At 50.5% G+C, this 15,492-nt stretch overlaps 1 protein-coding gene across 3 annotated transcripts in view; it reads left to right on the forward strand.

Moving 5' to 3' along the window:
- The window catches only part of IKZF3 (IKAROS family zinc finger 3), a 34,294-nt gene extending 20,390 nt beyond the window's left edge, over nucleotides 1–13,904 (forward strand). For 2 of the 3 annotated variants that reach the window (XM_071577307.1, XM_071577308.1), the window contains exons 6-8: nucleotides 718–834; nucleotides 7,392–7,508; nucleotides 11,055–13,903. In XM_071577307.1, the coding sequence (XP_071433408.1) occupies nucleotides 718–834; nucleotides 7,392–7,508; nucleotides 11,055–11,752 (932 nt within the window). In that variant the 3' untranslated portion in view covers nucleotides 11,753–13,903. Of the gene's footprint in view, nucleotides 1–717; nucleotides 835–7,391; nucleotides 7,509–11,054 lie in introns of all 3 variants that reach the window. The other variant, XM_071577309.1, reaches the window with a different exon arrangement.
- Nucleotides 13,905–15,492: the final 1,588 nt, after the last annotated feature.

Here is a 15,492-nt window from a genome sequence, read left to right on the forward strand (position 1 = left end):
TGGTTTAATCGAGACCAGCAGAGTGGTGGGGCCTGTCCCCCACCAGCACAGTGCTAAAACCTGCCCTTGGACACTCCCAGGGATGGGGCAGCCACAGCTGCTCTGGGCACCCTGTGCCAGGCCCTGCCCACCCTCACAGGGGAGAGTTTCTTCCTAATATCTAATTTTAGAGGATGTCTGTTCCCAAACCAGCAGTGAGATAATTTAGGATGCATTTCCAAGTCTTGTGTACGAGGCACCTGGAGAGGCTGTGTGGGGATCTTGAAGTTCAAACAGGTTTGTTTCAGTTTAAATGAATTAGGAACATCATTCCCTCACAACAAATGCCTTTGGAAATGAAATCAGTTTCATGAAATCCTTGAGGAATTCTGTACAGAGAGGACCCAGGTCAGGCACTCAGGGCTGGGGCAGCCCTGGTGTGACAGTGGTTCTGTTGGCCTTCCCTAGGGAAGTTACTGCAAGGAAAGCTGTCACAGGGCTATGGGAACAGTGTCTCATTGAAATCCTCTTCTTTTCTGGTGCTGAGCTTAGAGGGTGAGGAGGAACTCTGTGTGTCTGGTGGTTCCACCCTCATGTCACCCTAAATTTGTGACGATTAAACTCAACAGGAATTTCGAGCTGGACATAGACTGTTGGTAACTAAGTACTGAAATCAGGAGAGGGTGTCTTAGTGGCCTCTTGTAGTTATTTTAATCACTTTGTTATTTATTTTTCCAGTGGAGAAGCCCTACAAGTGTGAGTTCTGTGGCAGGAGCTACAAGCAGAGGAGCTCGTTGGAGGAGCACAAGGAGCGCTGCCGGACTTACCTGCAGAGCTCTGGCGTGTGCGAGGCGGGTGAGTTATCGCTCTGTGGTGGTTTTGGGGTTTGGGTGCATTACAGGGCTCCACAAAGGGCTTCTGGTGAGCTGTTAACCCACAGCCTGAGAGCAGCTTTTCCTCCACTCGTTTTCAGTAACCTGAGGGGCTGTAACGTTTTCAAGGGGCTGGTTCAAGGCAGCCCTCAGGCAGGTAGTTAAAGAGCGCTTTTATTTTAATCGCTTTTATTTTAATTGTTTTTTTATTTCACAGTTACTTTGAATAAAATATATAAAATGTACCCAGCATTTCTGTAGGTGATACAGTGAGTTACATTATTCCTGCATTAATGCTATTATATGGCTCCTTTTATGGGATGAGTTGTTTGACAACAGTTATTCATGTCTCAGGCTCTTTGATGGTTCCTTTTCTTCACAATAAGAACTACTAGTCAGAATCTGTTAGAATTAGCAGACATTTCAGTGGCCTGGATCCAGAACATGGAAATGGGTTGGTATCCCAAAAATCAGTGCCAGATCAGCTTAGGAGGGAGTGAGAGGTGAGGGACTGCATTGAGTATAGAGCTGCCTTCGGAAAAGGATGAAGGTAAAACGTATCAAAACATGTTTTTTCTTGGTTTCCCTTTTGCAGTCTCAGTGCTGCAGTTCCAAAACACTTTGGTGCAAAATAACTGTCATAATCTTTGTCCCTGCTTCACCTGAACCGTTCAGATCCTAAATGAACTGTGTGATTTGAGTCCCACAAACCACCAGCAAGTCAGGAAAGGATTTCTTTTCCTTTTCAGTCAGAGAGTGAGTTTGACCTTCCAAAGGATCCCAGGACTGATCTGAGCACTTTCCCATTCCTTTGTTATGCGGCCTTAAAAAAGCAACCAAACAATGGAATCATGGAATGTTTTGGGAGGGAAGGACAGTAAAGCCCATCCAGTGCCACCCCCTGCCATGGGCAGGGACACCTCCCACTATCCCAGGGTGCTCCTTTGATCCAACCTGGCCTGGGACACTCCCAGGGATGGGGCAACCTGTGCCAGGGCCTGCCCACCCTCACAGACAGGAATTTCATCCAAATAACTCTTTAAACAACAGTAGGGACAGGATTCTGCAGGAATCATCACAAGCAAGGCCTGAAAACCAGCGTGAAGAGCCGTTGGTGTGTGACAGTGACTGTGCTCAGGAGTTCCCACCCTGTGCAGAGCGAGCAGGTCGGTGTTTCAGGCACACACGAAACCTCCCCAAACCCCATGACTTAGCAAAGGGTTTTATAAGGTTTTTTTAGAGTTTTTGTCCTTTTTGGGAGGGCTCTCTTCTCACCAGTACAAGGAGTTTTTTGGAGCACTAGTAAAAGTAACTGGTTATCAGCACATCAGCGAGTTTTGGGTTTCATGAGAACCCTTTACACTTTGTAACTGTGGTTTGTGTTACTGTACAAACTCCCCATGGCAGTCGCCCAACGTGTCCACCCGTGAAAATGGAACACACGAGCCCTCCCACAGCCCTCTGCTCCTAAATGGTTCTCATGGTTTAGATGCACTTCAGAACAGCAGCATCTCACTCCCTATCCCAGCCTGTGGTGCAGTCCCTGCTGCAGTGGACAGGGAGTGCAAATTCCCGCTGTAACATGAGGGGGCTGCTCCCTCTGCCTTGGAGACCTTCACACTCTTACAAATATTGCAGTGTTTTTAGGGAAGTAGGAACTTCCATGAAAAAAGGGAACTCCTGGGGCATTTCCATCCAATTCCCTGGTACCATCAGGATGCTGGACAGAATCCGGGGGAGGGAAGCCTGGAAGGCCCTCAGGAGGTCATTTAGTACATTTTGTTTACTTTTTGCCCTAAGTGCAGCATTTTGCACTTGTGTTTAATAAACATCCTCTTTCTGTTTCTGACCCTTTTCCTGCTTCTCCACAACACTTTGAATTTTGGTGCCTTTCTGAAATCCTTGGAAGCTTCTCAGTCTGGCCTAGTGGGAGATGTCCCTGTCCATGGCAGGGGGTTGGAATTAGGGAGTCTGAAAGGTTCCCTCCTCCTCAAACCATTTCAGGATTCCATGATTCTCAAATGGAGCCATCGTTAAGCACAGCTATGGTCCCCATGCCATCACCCACAACTAATTAAAGCATCACTAGGACCAGAGTAACCATTCCAGTTACTTTTTAGCACCAGGTTTGCACATTCCAAATGTGGAAGTATCTATAAAAGAGGAGCTTTGTGCAACTCTGTTGTTGGAGCGTTTTCCCTGATAACCATCTCTGCTCACATTGTTCTCATTGCACAATCACCCAGCTCTGTTCCACTCTCCATTCTTGAGTGACCACACAGAGATGCTACAGGAAGCAATGCCTCTAATTTCAGCCCTGCTCTGTTCTTGAGGGCTTTGCTCTGATATCTGCACCTTCTAAAAATTCTGCTCATTGACGGTGTGGCAGAAACCACAGCCTGGAAACAGCTCTGCAGGGGAGAGTGGGGTGAGCTCAGGGCTGGGACAGCAGCCACTCTCTCTGCAGCCTGGGGGTGACATGGGGGCCAGAGACAGATGTCCCACTCCTGGAAGTGCCCAGGGGCAGCCAGGATGGATCTTGGAGCACCCTGGGACAGTGGAAGGTGTCCCTGCCCATGGCAGAGGGTGGAATGAGATGGTCTCCAGGTCCTTTCCAACCCAAACCACTCTGTGATCCCTGGGGTTTGGTGAGGAGGCTCCTCACCCAGGGAGCACAACACAATGTAAGTGGCCATTCATAATGGATAAATCACATTGGCAGGAAAATTGTCTCCTGGAAGCATCATCTGAAGTCAGGATCACAGCTGGCACATACACTGAGCTGGCAGCAGTGCTGGGAGCACCAAGGACACATCCCAGGGGGGCAGGGAACACCACCCTCAGCCCCAGGGCTGGCTCAGCAGGACAGGGACACCCAGGTCTGAAAGTGGTGCTGGAGTTCAACCTCCTTCTCCTGCCATGTAACGTTCCATGGTCAGGAGCTGCAATTCCAGGGTGGGAGAGCACAAATCAGATCTGACTAAGAGGGATGAGGGTCATTTATTTAGGCTGCAGTTTCTTTCAGCATCCCTAGATTGTCAGTTGTTTTCTGGCCCAGCTGAGCCATCAGAGCTTGCAGGGCATCCCAAAGTCCCAGGACAGTTCAGTGCTTTGGAAGTCTGGATTGTACATATTTGTTTTTTCTCAGTGTAATTCCGAGCACAGCACTTGACCATTTCTGTCAGTCCAGAATTTCACTTTTAGATGCAGTGATTTAATTAGTTCTTTAAGTCATGATATGCAGTGGAATCATCCAGGGAGAGGGTAACAGAATAAGGACATGGAGTGTGATTGCTTATCCCTGAGAATCTTTAGAGAATTTGAGTTACTAAAAAATTGTTCCCTAAATGCTAAATATTATTCTTGGGTTGTTTAATCAGTGATTCAGAAGGAAGAGGTGGATGAGATAATGTTCAGTTTCTGGGTAGAGGAGCAGTGGGTAGAGGAACCAGTGTAACCACCTGTGTCTCACTGGGAGCAGACACTGCTCCCCTAAGGCTGGGTGATGAAGATGCCATCAAAGTCCCTTTGAGACCCATAAATATTGTTTTTTCTTTAGGAAAAAGTAGCCAGTAGCAAGGAGTGGAAAATCTTAATGTGAAAGCAAAGACCCCCAGCATTAAAATAAAATGGCAGAGCCATCAAGCTGGAAAATTGATCTTACAGATGTCATGTTACACAGGTCAATAGTTACTGTCTCTGAGTGATCTCCTCTGAGGAAACACTCTGTTACCTCTGCAGGAAACCCTTGTCTGCCCTCCTGACACTAATGCAATAATTAAAGATCCCTTGGTGGCACATAAATAATGTTGGAAAGACAAGTTGTCCCCAATAGGCCACTTGCAGCTTCCAGTGTGATCCTGGGGCTGGCTGGGAGGGCCAACAGCAGCTCTGGGTTCTGCCAGGACAGAGAAAAAGGCTCTGGAAATGTGGAATTAAAGCTTTACTACAGCATGGGAACAACTCCTGGAGGTAAGGACTGAGAAAAAAGGAAACTAGAAGAACAAAATCAGAAAACAAAGGACTGGTAGGGACCAGGGGGCTGTTTTTATGGCATGGATAAACATTTCTTCATTATGTAATTTTTTTTAATATGCAGCACTGTTTGTATTATTTTGTTCAAGGTTGTTGAGGCATTTGAAATTTAAATTACTATTATCAATGACCTGTGCAATGTTGCAGTCAAGACTGGAAGGTTTTGGGGCTGAGGATAGTTGAAACTTTGGACTGAGGTCACCTGAAGCTGATATAAAGTGCTCAGGGTGCATTTTCCAGGTGTTGGAGCAGGAAGATTAAACAGAAGTGCTGAAATTAAAAATCCCATAATTCTCAAGCCTGAACTGGAGCTTCAGGCCCAAACCCAACCTGGTGATTTTGCTCTGCCTCCCTCCCTTCCTCTGAGACACTCACCTTAACCTGGTGTTTTGCCTCACCCCAAGCAGCCTCTCAGGCACTGTCTGGGTATTTCATGCTGGAACCAGGGATGAAACATTTATGTGAGTCTCCAAATCTTCTGGACTAATTTAGGGTGAAAAACAGACCTGAGGAGGGGTGTGTTAGTCCCTTTGAGGCACTTCATGCCCTGCACAGGGCTGGCTGTGCTGTGTGTTGTGGGGTTGGGGAGCAGCAGAGCCAGGCCCTGGTATCCTGTAATTCCTGACTCACCCTCCCAGCTGGTGTTTGTGGCACCAGCACCTCTGAAACACTCCACGTTTGCAAAGTGCTGAACAAACACGAACAAACAGTCCTGGCTGAGGTTTGGTGAGTCATGGTTTGTGCTGACTGAAACTTGTGTGATATCAGGAGCAGCACTGACAAACAGGCACGGAAATGCTCAGGGAAGGGCTGCTCAGAGCTGGGAAGGATGAAGCTGCACTTTGAGCACTTGCTGTACTTGGCAAACAGCAATTTAACTGTAATAATTAATAAATCTGTGTTTAGCAGGGCCGAAGTGATACCAGAGTGTTCCTACCACTCTCCTCTGGCTTTGTGTCTCTCTTGCTTCATGTATTCAGGGAAGCCTCACTGTGGCCTTCCAGTGCATTGAGGGGCTCATAAAGAGGAGGAAGAGGGACTTTTTATGCAGGCAGAAAGTGCCAGGACAAAGGGGACGGGATTCCCACTGCCAGAGGGCAGGGTTGGATAGGATATTGGGAAGGAATTCCTGGCTGTGAGGGTGGGCAGGCCCTGGCACAGGTTGGGCAGAGAAGCTGTGGCTGCCCCATCCCTGGGAGTGTCCCAGGGCAGGTTGGACAGGGCTTGGAGCACCCTGGGACAGTGGGAGGTGTCCCTGCCCATGGCAGGGGGGGCACTGGATGGACTTTAATGTCTTTCCTCCCCAAACCACTCTGTGAATCCATGAGTCTGTATTCAGGCATGTCAGTGTATGTGCACAGCAACCAGGATTCTTTCACAGTGAGATTCAACATTTTGTACTACTTTGGAAAAGTAAATCCCCCCTCTTTGTCCTCCTTATGTAGACCCCAACTCCTGGAGACATGGTCAGGCTCCTCAGAAGTGTCCAGCTGTCAGCACAGAGATCCCTAACACCAACTCTTAGCAGGGAGGTCACTGTTTAGTGCAGTTTCAACACAAAGGCAGCACTGCAGGCCGTGTTGCTGAGCTGTGAGCAGGGCTGGGGAAGCCACAGCAGTTACGATCAGTGTTACTGTGGCAGGAGCGAGATGAGGTGGCAGCTCTCCAGCTCAGGGCCTGTGCAGCCCCAGGAGCTGAGAGCAAGCACAGCCCCTGTGCAGTGCTGGGCACTGTTAGCACTGCTGGGAGAGCTCTGGAGAACGCCAAGAGCCTCGAGTGGCCCAGCCCCACAGCACTGATGGCAGCACACAGGTACTGTTCCTAAAATTAGGCATTCTGGAGGTTGTAATGAGCTTTAAAACACCAGGGACAAAACACTCATGGTTAGTTTTAGCTGTAGCATTTAGGGAGAAAAATGAAGTGATAGTAACACCTGGAAAAAAAGGAGTTAGAAGTGAATTCTGAGGGGTTATATTGTTTTGATTTAACAGAATGTTGATGTATTTCATACAAGTTTCTTAGTGATGCGTTAAGACATCTATGACTGATATCTGAAAAGTGCTGCAAGAGGCCTGAGCATCTTCTCCTCAGCCTGGAGCACTGTGTGAGTGTGCAGGTGTCACCCAGCCTTACTCAGAATAAAAAAGAAAGGCTTGCAGAGCTTCTGTCTCCAGCTGCAGTGTAACCAGCCTTCCAGCCAGTTCATTCACTTCCTCTCGCTCTCGCCGGTGCTGGTTTGTACGGTCTGTGCTCCCCGGGCGAGCTCAGGGCTGGGCTGGCTCCCACTGACCACAACTGCTGCCCAAAGAGCAGGAACGACAGAAAAAGCAAAAAACAACTTTGCATCAGATCTCCAAACTGTTTCCTCCAGTTACTGTGGCAAATCGAAGATTAAACCAGTCAGCTCTTCCTTTTTTTTTATCTTCTTTTTTTTTTTCCCTTTTCACCTACGTGTTGTGTTTCTTTTTCTCTTTTTTCCCTCCCTTTGCACATTTTCCAACGTAGCCAGCGTGGAGGCGAGGCACATCAAGGCAGAGATGGGGAGTGAAAGAGCCCTTGTGCTGGACAGGCTAGCGAGCAACGTGGCAAAGAGAAAAAGCTCAATGCCTCAGAAATTTATTGGTAAGAACAAACCCCCTTTTCATCTGCAGCAGCTCAGTGTGTGAGTCGGTAACCCCGGGCACAAAGCCCCTGCTTCTTTTAAATACCCTGCTCAAGCTTAGCATCTAATGCAAAACAACAAAGTAACTTTGATTATTCTGATGGGGTTTTAGTGATTGTTGTAGGGGTTGATTAAAATATGAAGAATTTATTCTGTTGGCTGCTTAAACTGGGTGGAAGCTGCTGTTGTGCTTTGTGTCTGTTTATGTAGTTGATCTATGGTATATTTTAGGGCTTCCACGTGCTGTTTCTGTACCTGTGCATTTGCAATGTTCTCTGCTAGGGGCTAGAACATGCAAAGAACTGGAAGGTTAATGTTTCCCCAGCAGGAGCTGAGGATTCCTGCAGGATTCCTGTATGCAATAAGACCTAAAGACAGAAGAGTATTGGATTTCTGTTAGTCATCCTCCTAAATTTGACTATGGTTAGAAAATATCAAATCCTTTCTTGTGGTAATTTAAGCAACCAGATGTTTCCATAGGGTTGTCTTTGCATTTAATTGTACATGATCAGAGTTTTGCATGTTGGGGATCTTAAATACTTGTTGGGCAGGTTCTGTGTTCAGCACACCCCAGATCCTCCTGGCCAGTCTGATTTCATCAACCTGCCTTTAAAGAGAATTAAACACAGCTCTGTGTCCTGAGGAGAGCCCTTAGTCAGCAGCTGTAGAACACTGGTGCTGCTGCAGCCTTATTTGTGCTGTTTGTCTGGTTATTTAAGGTACCAAGTGCTGCTTGTTTGGCTTAATATAAAGTTCACCTTCACTGGTGTCCCCATGAGTGGGCTGGGAGTGCAGGGAGGGCTCCCTCAGCTGCTGCAGCCAGACCCACCTGGTAGGGGGTGTTCAGGGCACCTGCCCTGCCCGAGGTCCAAAGCCAGGTACAGGTGTGCCCACAGGTCCATCCCAGGTACAGGTGTGTGCCCCCCGGTCCATCCCAGGTACAGGTGTGCCCCCAGGTCCAGGTGTGCCCCCAGGTCCAGGTGTGCCCCCAGGTACAGGTGTGCCCACAGGTCCAGGTGTGTGCCCCCAGGTCCATCCCAGGTCCAGGTGTGCCCCCAGGTACAGGTGTGCCCACAGGTCCAGGTGTGTGCCCCCAGGTCCGTCCCAGGTCCAGGTGTGTCCCCAAGTCCAGGTGTGCCCCCAGGTCTATCCCAGGTTCAGGTGTGCCCCCAGGTCCAGGTGTGCCCCCAGGTCCATCCACCAGGAAACCAACTCAATTTTTGAAGGTAATGTAGCTCCCAGTGGGTTTGCTGGGTAGCTCTGGGATTTCATCTATAACAAGTGATCTTTATTTATTTATCTAATCCTCCTGTGGCTTCCCAAAGGTCACCTCTCTGACAGCCACACCAGTGGCTCCACCTGAGCACCTTTGGTGCTCAGAACTGAAACTGGGACTGTGGGGCTCGGCCCTTGCACATCTTGCTGTGATTCAAAAAGCAATGCCATGCAAATGGCCTCGTAATTCTTTAGCTTCCTTCTTCTTTTTAAGCTTTTTTTCAGCTCTCCTGCTGTGCAACTGCCACTGGTTTGATCTGTATGTATCTTGTTCACACCTGCAGCAGGATGCACACCCTCAGCATAAGGCTGGAGTTCAGAGCTAGTGGGGCCTGGGTTTGCTTTGCCAGCCTGGGGGTTACTGTGGGCACAGATCCTGTGGGGTTTGTGCTGGTGCTGGGTGGAACTGGCCCTGCACACGTGGGTGATTGTGTGGAGAAGCTGGAGAACCCCTCACAGTTCACCCAAAGGCACAAGATAACCCATTTCTGAAACTCGCTGTTTTTCTAGACCTCCTGTGATTGTTCTTGTTAAGTGACATGTGAAAAAATTACCCACTTGGCTCTCTTATCCCTGGGAAGGATGTTTTCAGGAGCAGGCCCTCCAACCTTGGTCTGACTCCTGTGCCTTTCTGACCTGTCCTTGTCGGAGCCAGATCTGCCAGGCCAGCATGGGGATTCCTTGGGAAATCTGGGAATGAGTGCTGATGTTTCATTTTGTCAGGAAGCAGGGACAGGGGTGTGTACTAACAAGGCATCTTTGTTTGGCTGTTGCTCTGAATGAAGTCCATTGATCAGGAGAAGAAAACCCTTTATTATAGTTTGAGGGCTCTGCAGAGATTCAGACAAGCACCAGGAGTCTTGCCCACTTTATTTTGCACATTTCCAGCCCCAGTAGCTGCCTCGGGTGCACCAGTACAAGTCCCACACAAGGACAGGGATCAGCAGAGCCTGTGCCTGACCCTTCCCCTCTGCACCAGGCCCCCTTCAGAGCCTTCTCTTGGGGGCTGTCCTGGGGGAACCTTAAAACCCAGAGCCACAGAGACACTCAGTGATCCTTGTGAATTCCTCACAGCTCAGGATATTCCACAATTCTCTGATCCCACATTGTGAGTTCTGTGTGTTACCTTATGACCTTACCTTATTTAACCCCAAAATTTTTAGGGATTCCTGTCTATTTTTACTTCTGTTGCCTTTTTTATTTTTAAATTTCAATTTTATTCACATCTTTCACTTGCCTGGGGCTGGTTTTGTGAGTCACCCCGAAGTGCTGCAGCGTTTTGTTTCCCTCCATGTGAAGCTGGTTGGTGAGCGGTGCTGAGGGCTGGAAGCAGTTACACTCTTGTGGTTCACTAACCTTTTGGAGTGTCTAAGAAGAGAAACGTGAGCTCCTGGTTTTCTGCCTGTGCAGTGAAACCCCACGAGTTTCATACACACTGAGTCATGGTGTTGACAGGTGACTGATAAACATCTGCACCACTCGAGTTACCGTAACGGAGACATTCGTGGATCCAACGCCTGTGAGTCCCTTGCACATGAAACCTCTCATCTGGTCCTTTTTTTTTTTTTTTGTAATTTTGGTTTTTTTCAAGCTATGAACAATTTTATGGTTCAAGAAACCACAGAGTTCAGTTACTTATTTCTAGACATTCACCCCCAAAAGTTTGCTTTAGTCTTTTGGGGTGTGGTTTTATTTCCTCCTTGCACCAGTTGTGTTGTGCCGCCCAAAGGTGTGAGCAGGAGTTCAGGTGAACTGTCTCCCCTCCTGTCCAGCTTTCAGAGCCCCAGCACACCCACAGGAAAACTTTTCCTTTGCTAAACCTGAGTCAAGTGACCATAAATGTGATTTTTGATACATATATATATATCTGCCAGTGTGAGGTTACCTGAAAGCCTGGTAGAGGTCCAAGAACCTGGTGTGGTGCAGAGGAAGCTGTAGCTGCCAGAGGACAGTGGGGAAAACTGACTCCAGTGTCCAAAGGCATATCGAAGATGGGTCTATCACAAGGTACCCTCAAAGCCTCCTTTTTTTAAACTTTTTTTTCCAAGCCTGAGGTTTAAAAAATTAACAACTCCCACCCAAAAGCTACTTGTGCCTACAAACAGCCCCTTTCAGCAGAGACCATCTCCTGCCTCCTCCCTTCCCAGAGACTTGTACCCTTTGTGAGAGGCACCGTGGGGTTTGTCCTCCCTCACCCCCAGGTAACAGCTCTGCCCTCTGCTCCCTCGCAGGCGAGAAACGGCCCAGCTTCGACGTCAGCTACACCTCGAGCTTCCTGTACGAGAAGGAGAGCGAGCTGATGCACGGGCGCATGATGGACCAGGCCATCAACAACGCCATCACCTACCTGGGCGCCGAGGCCCTGCGCCCGCTCGTGCAGACGGCGCCGGCGCCCACGGCCGAGATGGTGCCGGTGATCAGCAGCCTGTACCCGCTGCCGCTGCCCCGCGCCGACGTGCCCAACGGTGCCACGGCAGAGCCGAGCCACGGCCACCTCAGGGACAAGAGCCTGTCCTCCGACAGGGGCCTGTCCCCCAACCACAGCGGCCACGACTCCACGGACACCGACAGCAACCACGAGGAGCGGCCCAGCCCCGCGCTGCCCCCGGGCCCGGCGCTGCCCGCCCCGGCACGCAACGGCCTCCCGGCTCTGAAGGATTTCCCCCGGCCCTACGACATCATCAAGCCGCCCGTGCTGTGCCCGCGCGACGCCTTCAAGGTCATCAACAAGGACGGGGAGCCCATCGGGGTGTACCGGTGCGACCACTGCCGCGTGCTCTTCCTGGATTACGTCATGTTCACCATCCACATGGGCTGCCACGGCTTCCGAGACCCCTTCGAGTGCAACGTCTGCGGCTACCGCAGCCACGACCGCTACGAGTTCTCCTCGCACATCGCCCGGGGGGAGCACAGGGTCGTGCTCAAGTGAAAGCACTGCCTCTCCCAGGGCACAGGCCGTGTGTTCCATCCCGGGGAGGCCTCCTTGGTTGGCTTTTTAATTAGTGTAATGAAATTTCCTGGGTGTTTCTCTAGGCCAGTTTTAACAGTGTCACCGGGAGGTGACACCTTTTTAAATTCTTTCCCAATAATTCAGTGTTCTGTAGCATCTCTGCCTGGCTGCTGTGGAGAGCAGGACTGTGGGAAACACACAGAGCAGAGACTGGTTTTGATAACGAACTTTATTTTTGTGAAACTTCAGAGCCATTTACAATGTTTTCAATTTTTAATGTGTGTTTGTTTTTACAGGGTTTGCTTTAACTCAGCACAAAAGGGTTTCGTGGCAGCTCCCCTGCTTGCTCAGGTGTATGGCCAGAGGTGTGTTGGAGGAGCCTTTCCTGGTTACAGTCCCCATGGTCTTCCAATGGCCCACCACCAAAACAAGGAAAGCAAGGGCAGGAAGAGGGAGGGGTTATTAATTCCTCCTTAACCTCCCCTAAGCCCTAACAAGTGTGTGGCCCCAGCACACTTTCATTTTTCTTACCCCTTTGTTCGTTTTCTTTAAAGTCACTCCCACTCAGTAAGAGCAAAATAAGAAATGAGACCTATTTGGGGTTGGGATTTTTCAACAGTAGGTATTTTTGGGATACCCAGTGAGGTCACTGGTTGGCTCATCCATGTGGGCTGGGGGAAATCCCAATTTTCATTGCTGGAAACTCCTCCTTTATCCGATGGGTGCCGTGAACGAGGATGAAGCTGCTCTGTGTGTTGTGCCTCTGCCTTGCCCCTGCTGTGCTGCAGCAGCAGGACACGTGGCTGTGCCATTCCATGTCCCCACGGACAGTGCTGGGATGGCAGTGGGATCAGGAGGGACCTGCAGGTGTGGGAGCTGTGCCGGGACATCCCTTGGCAGGAGATGCTGCCCCACACCCTGAGCAGCTGCTGTTCCTTTGGAGCTGGTTTTTAAAACTATTCCTTGGATCTCCCCCCTGCTCTGCAGCCGTGTCGGTGTCCCTGTGCTGGAGAGCATTCTGGGAATGGCTTTGCTGAGTGAAGGTTTATTCTTTGTGAAGTATTTTTGTACCCCCTAGTTAGGAGTGTTCTGATGGACTTTCTGCATCCCTGGTGTGGTTTGAGAGCTGCGTTGCTTTTGTGTTGCCTCTGGTGATCCAGCTGCTTCCCTGAGGGAAGGCTGGGGAGCTGAGGGTCAGGAAATACGGAATTCCATCCCTCCCTCTGCCTCTCTTGGCTCAAATATTTCCTCCCTGAATTTTAAGGTACAGAAAAGAAAATTATACTAATTTCCCCACTAAGGGTAGATCTGGAGAGGGACAAATCAGCCCAGAGAGTGTCTGAGCACCCAGAGTGCTGTGGAAGTGCCAATCCAGGATCCTGCAACCCCTGGGGCTGAGGAGAACTATTTTGCTCTTATGTGTGGATCTATAAAGCACGTTTAGGACCTTTCCCAGGTTCCCATCATGGGACAGGTGTTTGTTGGCTCTTTCCCAATGAATTCCAATGGAATGGTGTGACAAACACTCCCCCCCTGAGTGAGACTGCAGTTCCACCAATGATCAACCCCAAGGGTTAAGCCTTTTGGTCTGGAAAACAGAGGGAAAGGGAGGGAAAGAATTCCCGGAGAACAAAGAGAAACAGTTCTACTCCTGCCCTGACATTTCTGTGACAGTTTGGGGAAGATAAGTCCAGCATTTTTAGGACATTGTCGTTGTTTTTATCAATTTCTAATTTTGTCACAAGCTTGCTTTTCAATGGCTTAGTTTTCAACACCAAAGAATTGTCAATAAATGAATAAAATATCTAAATAAGGACAATGTGCTGACTTGAGGGCAGGCAAAGGCAGGTTCTTCAAGGAACCTGCACAGAGATGCCACCTGAAGCCATCCAGAAATCTGATTTTTTTCTAAGTGAATTGAGTAGAGGAGACCCTTTTAAACCACTTTTGTAGGATTCATTACAGAACATGCTTGAATTTCTCTTGTTCACCCCCCAGCGCTGCCCCCACCCTTGGCCTGAGAGGTGGGAAGGGCTTCGGGCTGTGCCCAGACATCGAGGGGCTGCCTTGGTGCCAGGCAGGACTCTGAGCTCAGAGGAGCTTTGGAAACCACCTCATCTGGGAAAACAGAGAGGAAAACCACTGGTGCTCCTGGTTTGGTTATTTTGGTCCAGAACAGTTTGGTTTGGGGCATTCTCTGGCACCTCAGTGTGTCCTTCTCTGTTCTTTATCTCCTGATGAGCTGCGCCCCAGGGGTGGCAGGGGAGGAGCTTTAGCCCCAAGAAAAGACCCTCTGGTGCATAAAAAGTTTATTGAAGGTTTAAAGAACTTCAATAAACCCACGTACGCTAAAGCAGAGCTGGGAAGTGACAGGCACGGCGGGCTGAGGAGTGGGAATGAGATCCAGAGAGCTGGAATGGGAGCTGTAAATCACCCAGTGTGAAGGGAACTGTGTCCCCTCCCACCGCGGGGTCGCTGAGCCGTGGCGGGGGCTGCGCTCAGCGGAGTAACTGATACACTCGGAGGTGCAAAATGTCGCGGTCTGCTCCTCTAACTGCTGGGAAATGGTATTGGACGCGGTTGTGGTTAACAGAGGAACAATAAAATCCAAGAGCCGAGGGGTGGGGACCGCGGGGTGGGCTCAGGGTTTCCGCGGGGTGCCCGGGGCTGCGATGGAAACATCCCGGCGGGGCGGGTGGCGGCTCACACCCCACCCCAGCCCTCCTAACACTTGTTTTACCAGGCTGACGTTCGCGCTTGTTTCATTCCCCCCGACACCTTCTGCCGCAAGGGCTGGACACGCTTGAGAAACAGAAACGAAAAAAAAACCCAACCCAGATGAAAGTCAGAGGATCATTTTTTTCCTTTCCTCTCACTTCCTTCCCAGCTCGGGTGCAGCACAAGCGCCGAGGGGTCTTTTCCTCTCACTGTGCCAGGGCTGGGTGCGACAGTGCCAGCCCCGACAGTCCCACAGCACCTTCCCAGCCCGGCTTTTCCCCGAATAAGAGTTCTTTTGATCCAAACCCTCTCCCCCCTCTCCTGCCTGGAACCAACCCCCTTTAAAGGCTTACAGAAACCTTCAGTTGGTGTTGTGACAGAGAGATCCTTATCTGCTGATAGCTGTAATCGTGATAGAGCACAGAGGAACTGGTTTCCCCCTTCGTCGTGTCGAAACACGCTTCCTAACGCCCAAAAAATCCCATAAAACTCTCCCGGGTGCTGCGCCGCATCCTCGAGCATCCCATCCCATCCCATCCCATCGCATCCCATCCCATCCCATCCCATCGCATCCCATCCCATCCCATCCCATCCCATCCCATCCCATCCCATCCCATCCCATCCCATCCCATCCCGGGCGGCTCCGGCTGCCCCGCGGCGGTGGCGGGAGGGGACAGCGGCGAGGGAGGTCTGAGGCGGTGGTGGCACCTCCCCTGTGTCCCGGCCCCGAGTCACGGGCCCCGCCGCGTTCCCAAATCCGGGGGGCACGAGCTGAGCCACCTCTGCGCTGAGCGACAGCGCGACGGGGACCTTGGCAGTGCCACCAGCGCTGGCACCGCCACGGGGGATTCTCTGCAGCCCCGGAGCTCCTGCCTGGACACGGGGGAGCTGCACAAGGACAGCGCCGTGACTGTCACCGGGGCAGCAGGTTCCTGTCACGCCTGGTGCCCCCCTCGCTGCGCCGGGAGGAAAGTGAAGCCCCCGGGGAGCTCCCGACCCGT

The sequence above is a fragment of the Pithys albifrons genome, chromosome 25 (assembly GCF_047495875.1).
Source record: "Pithys albifrons albifrons isolate INPA30051 chromosome 25, PitAlb_v1, whole genome shotgun sequence".
NCBI classification, from domain to species: Eukaryota; Metazoa; Chordata; class Aves; order Passeriformes; family Thamnophilidae; genus Pithys; species Pithys albifrons.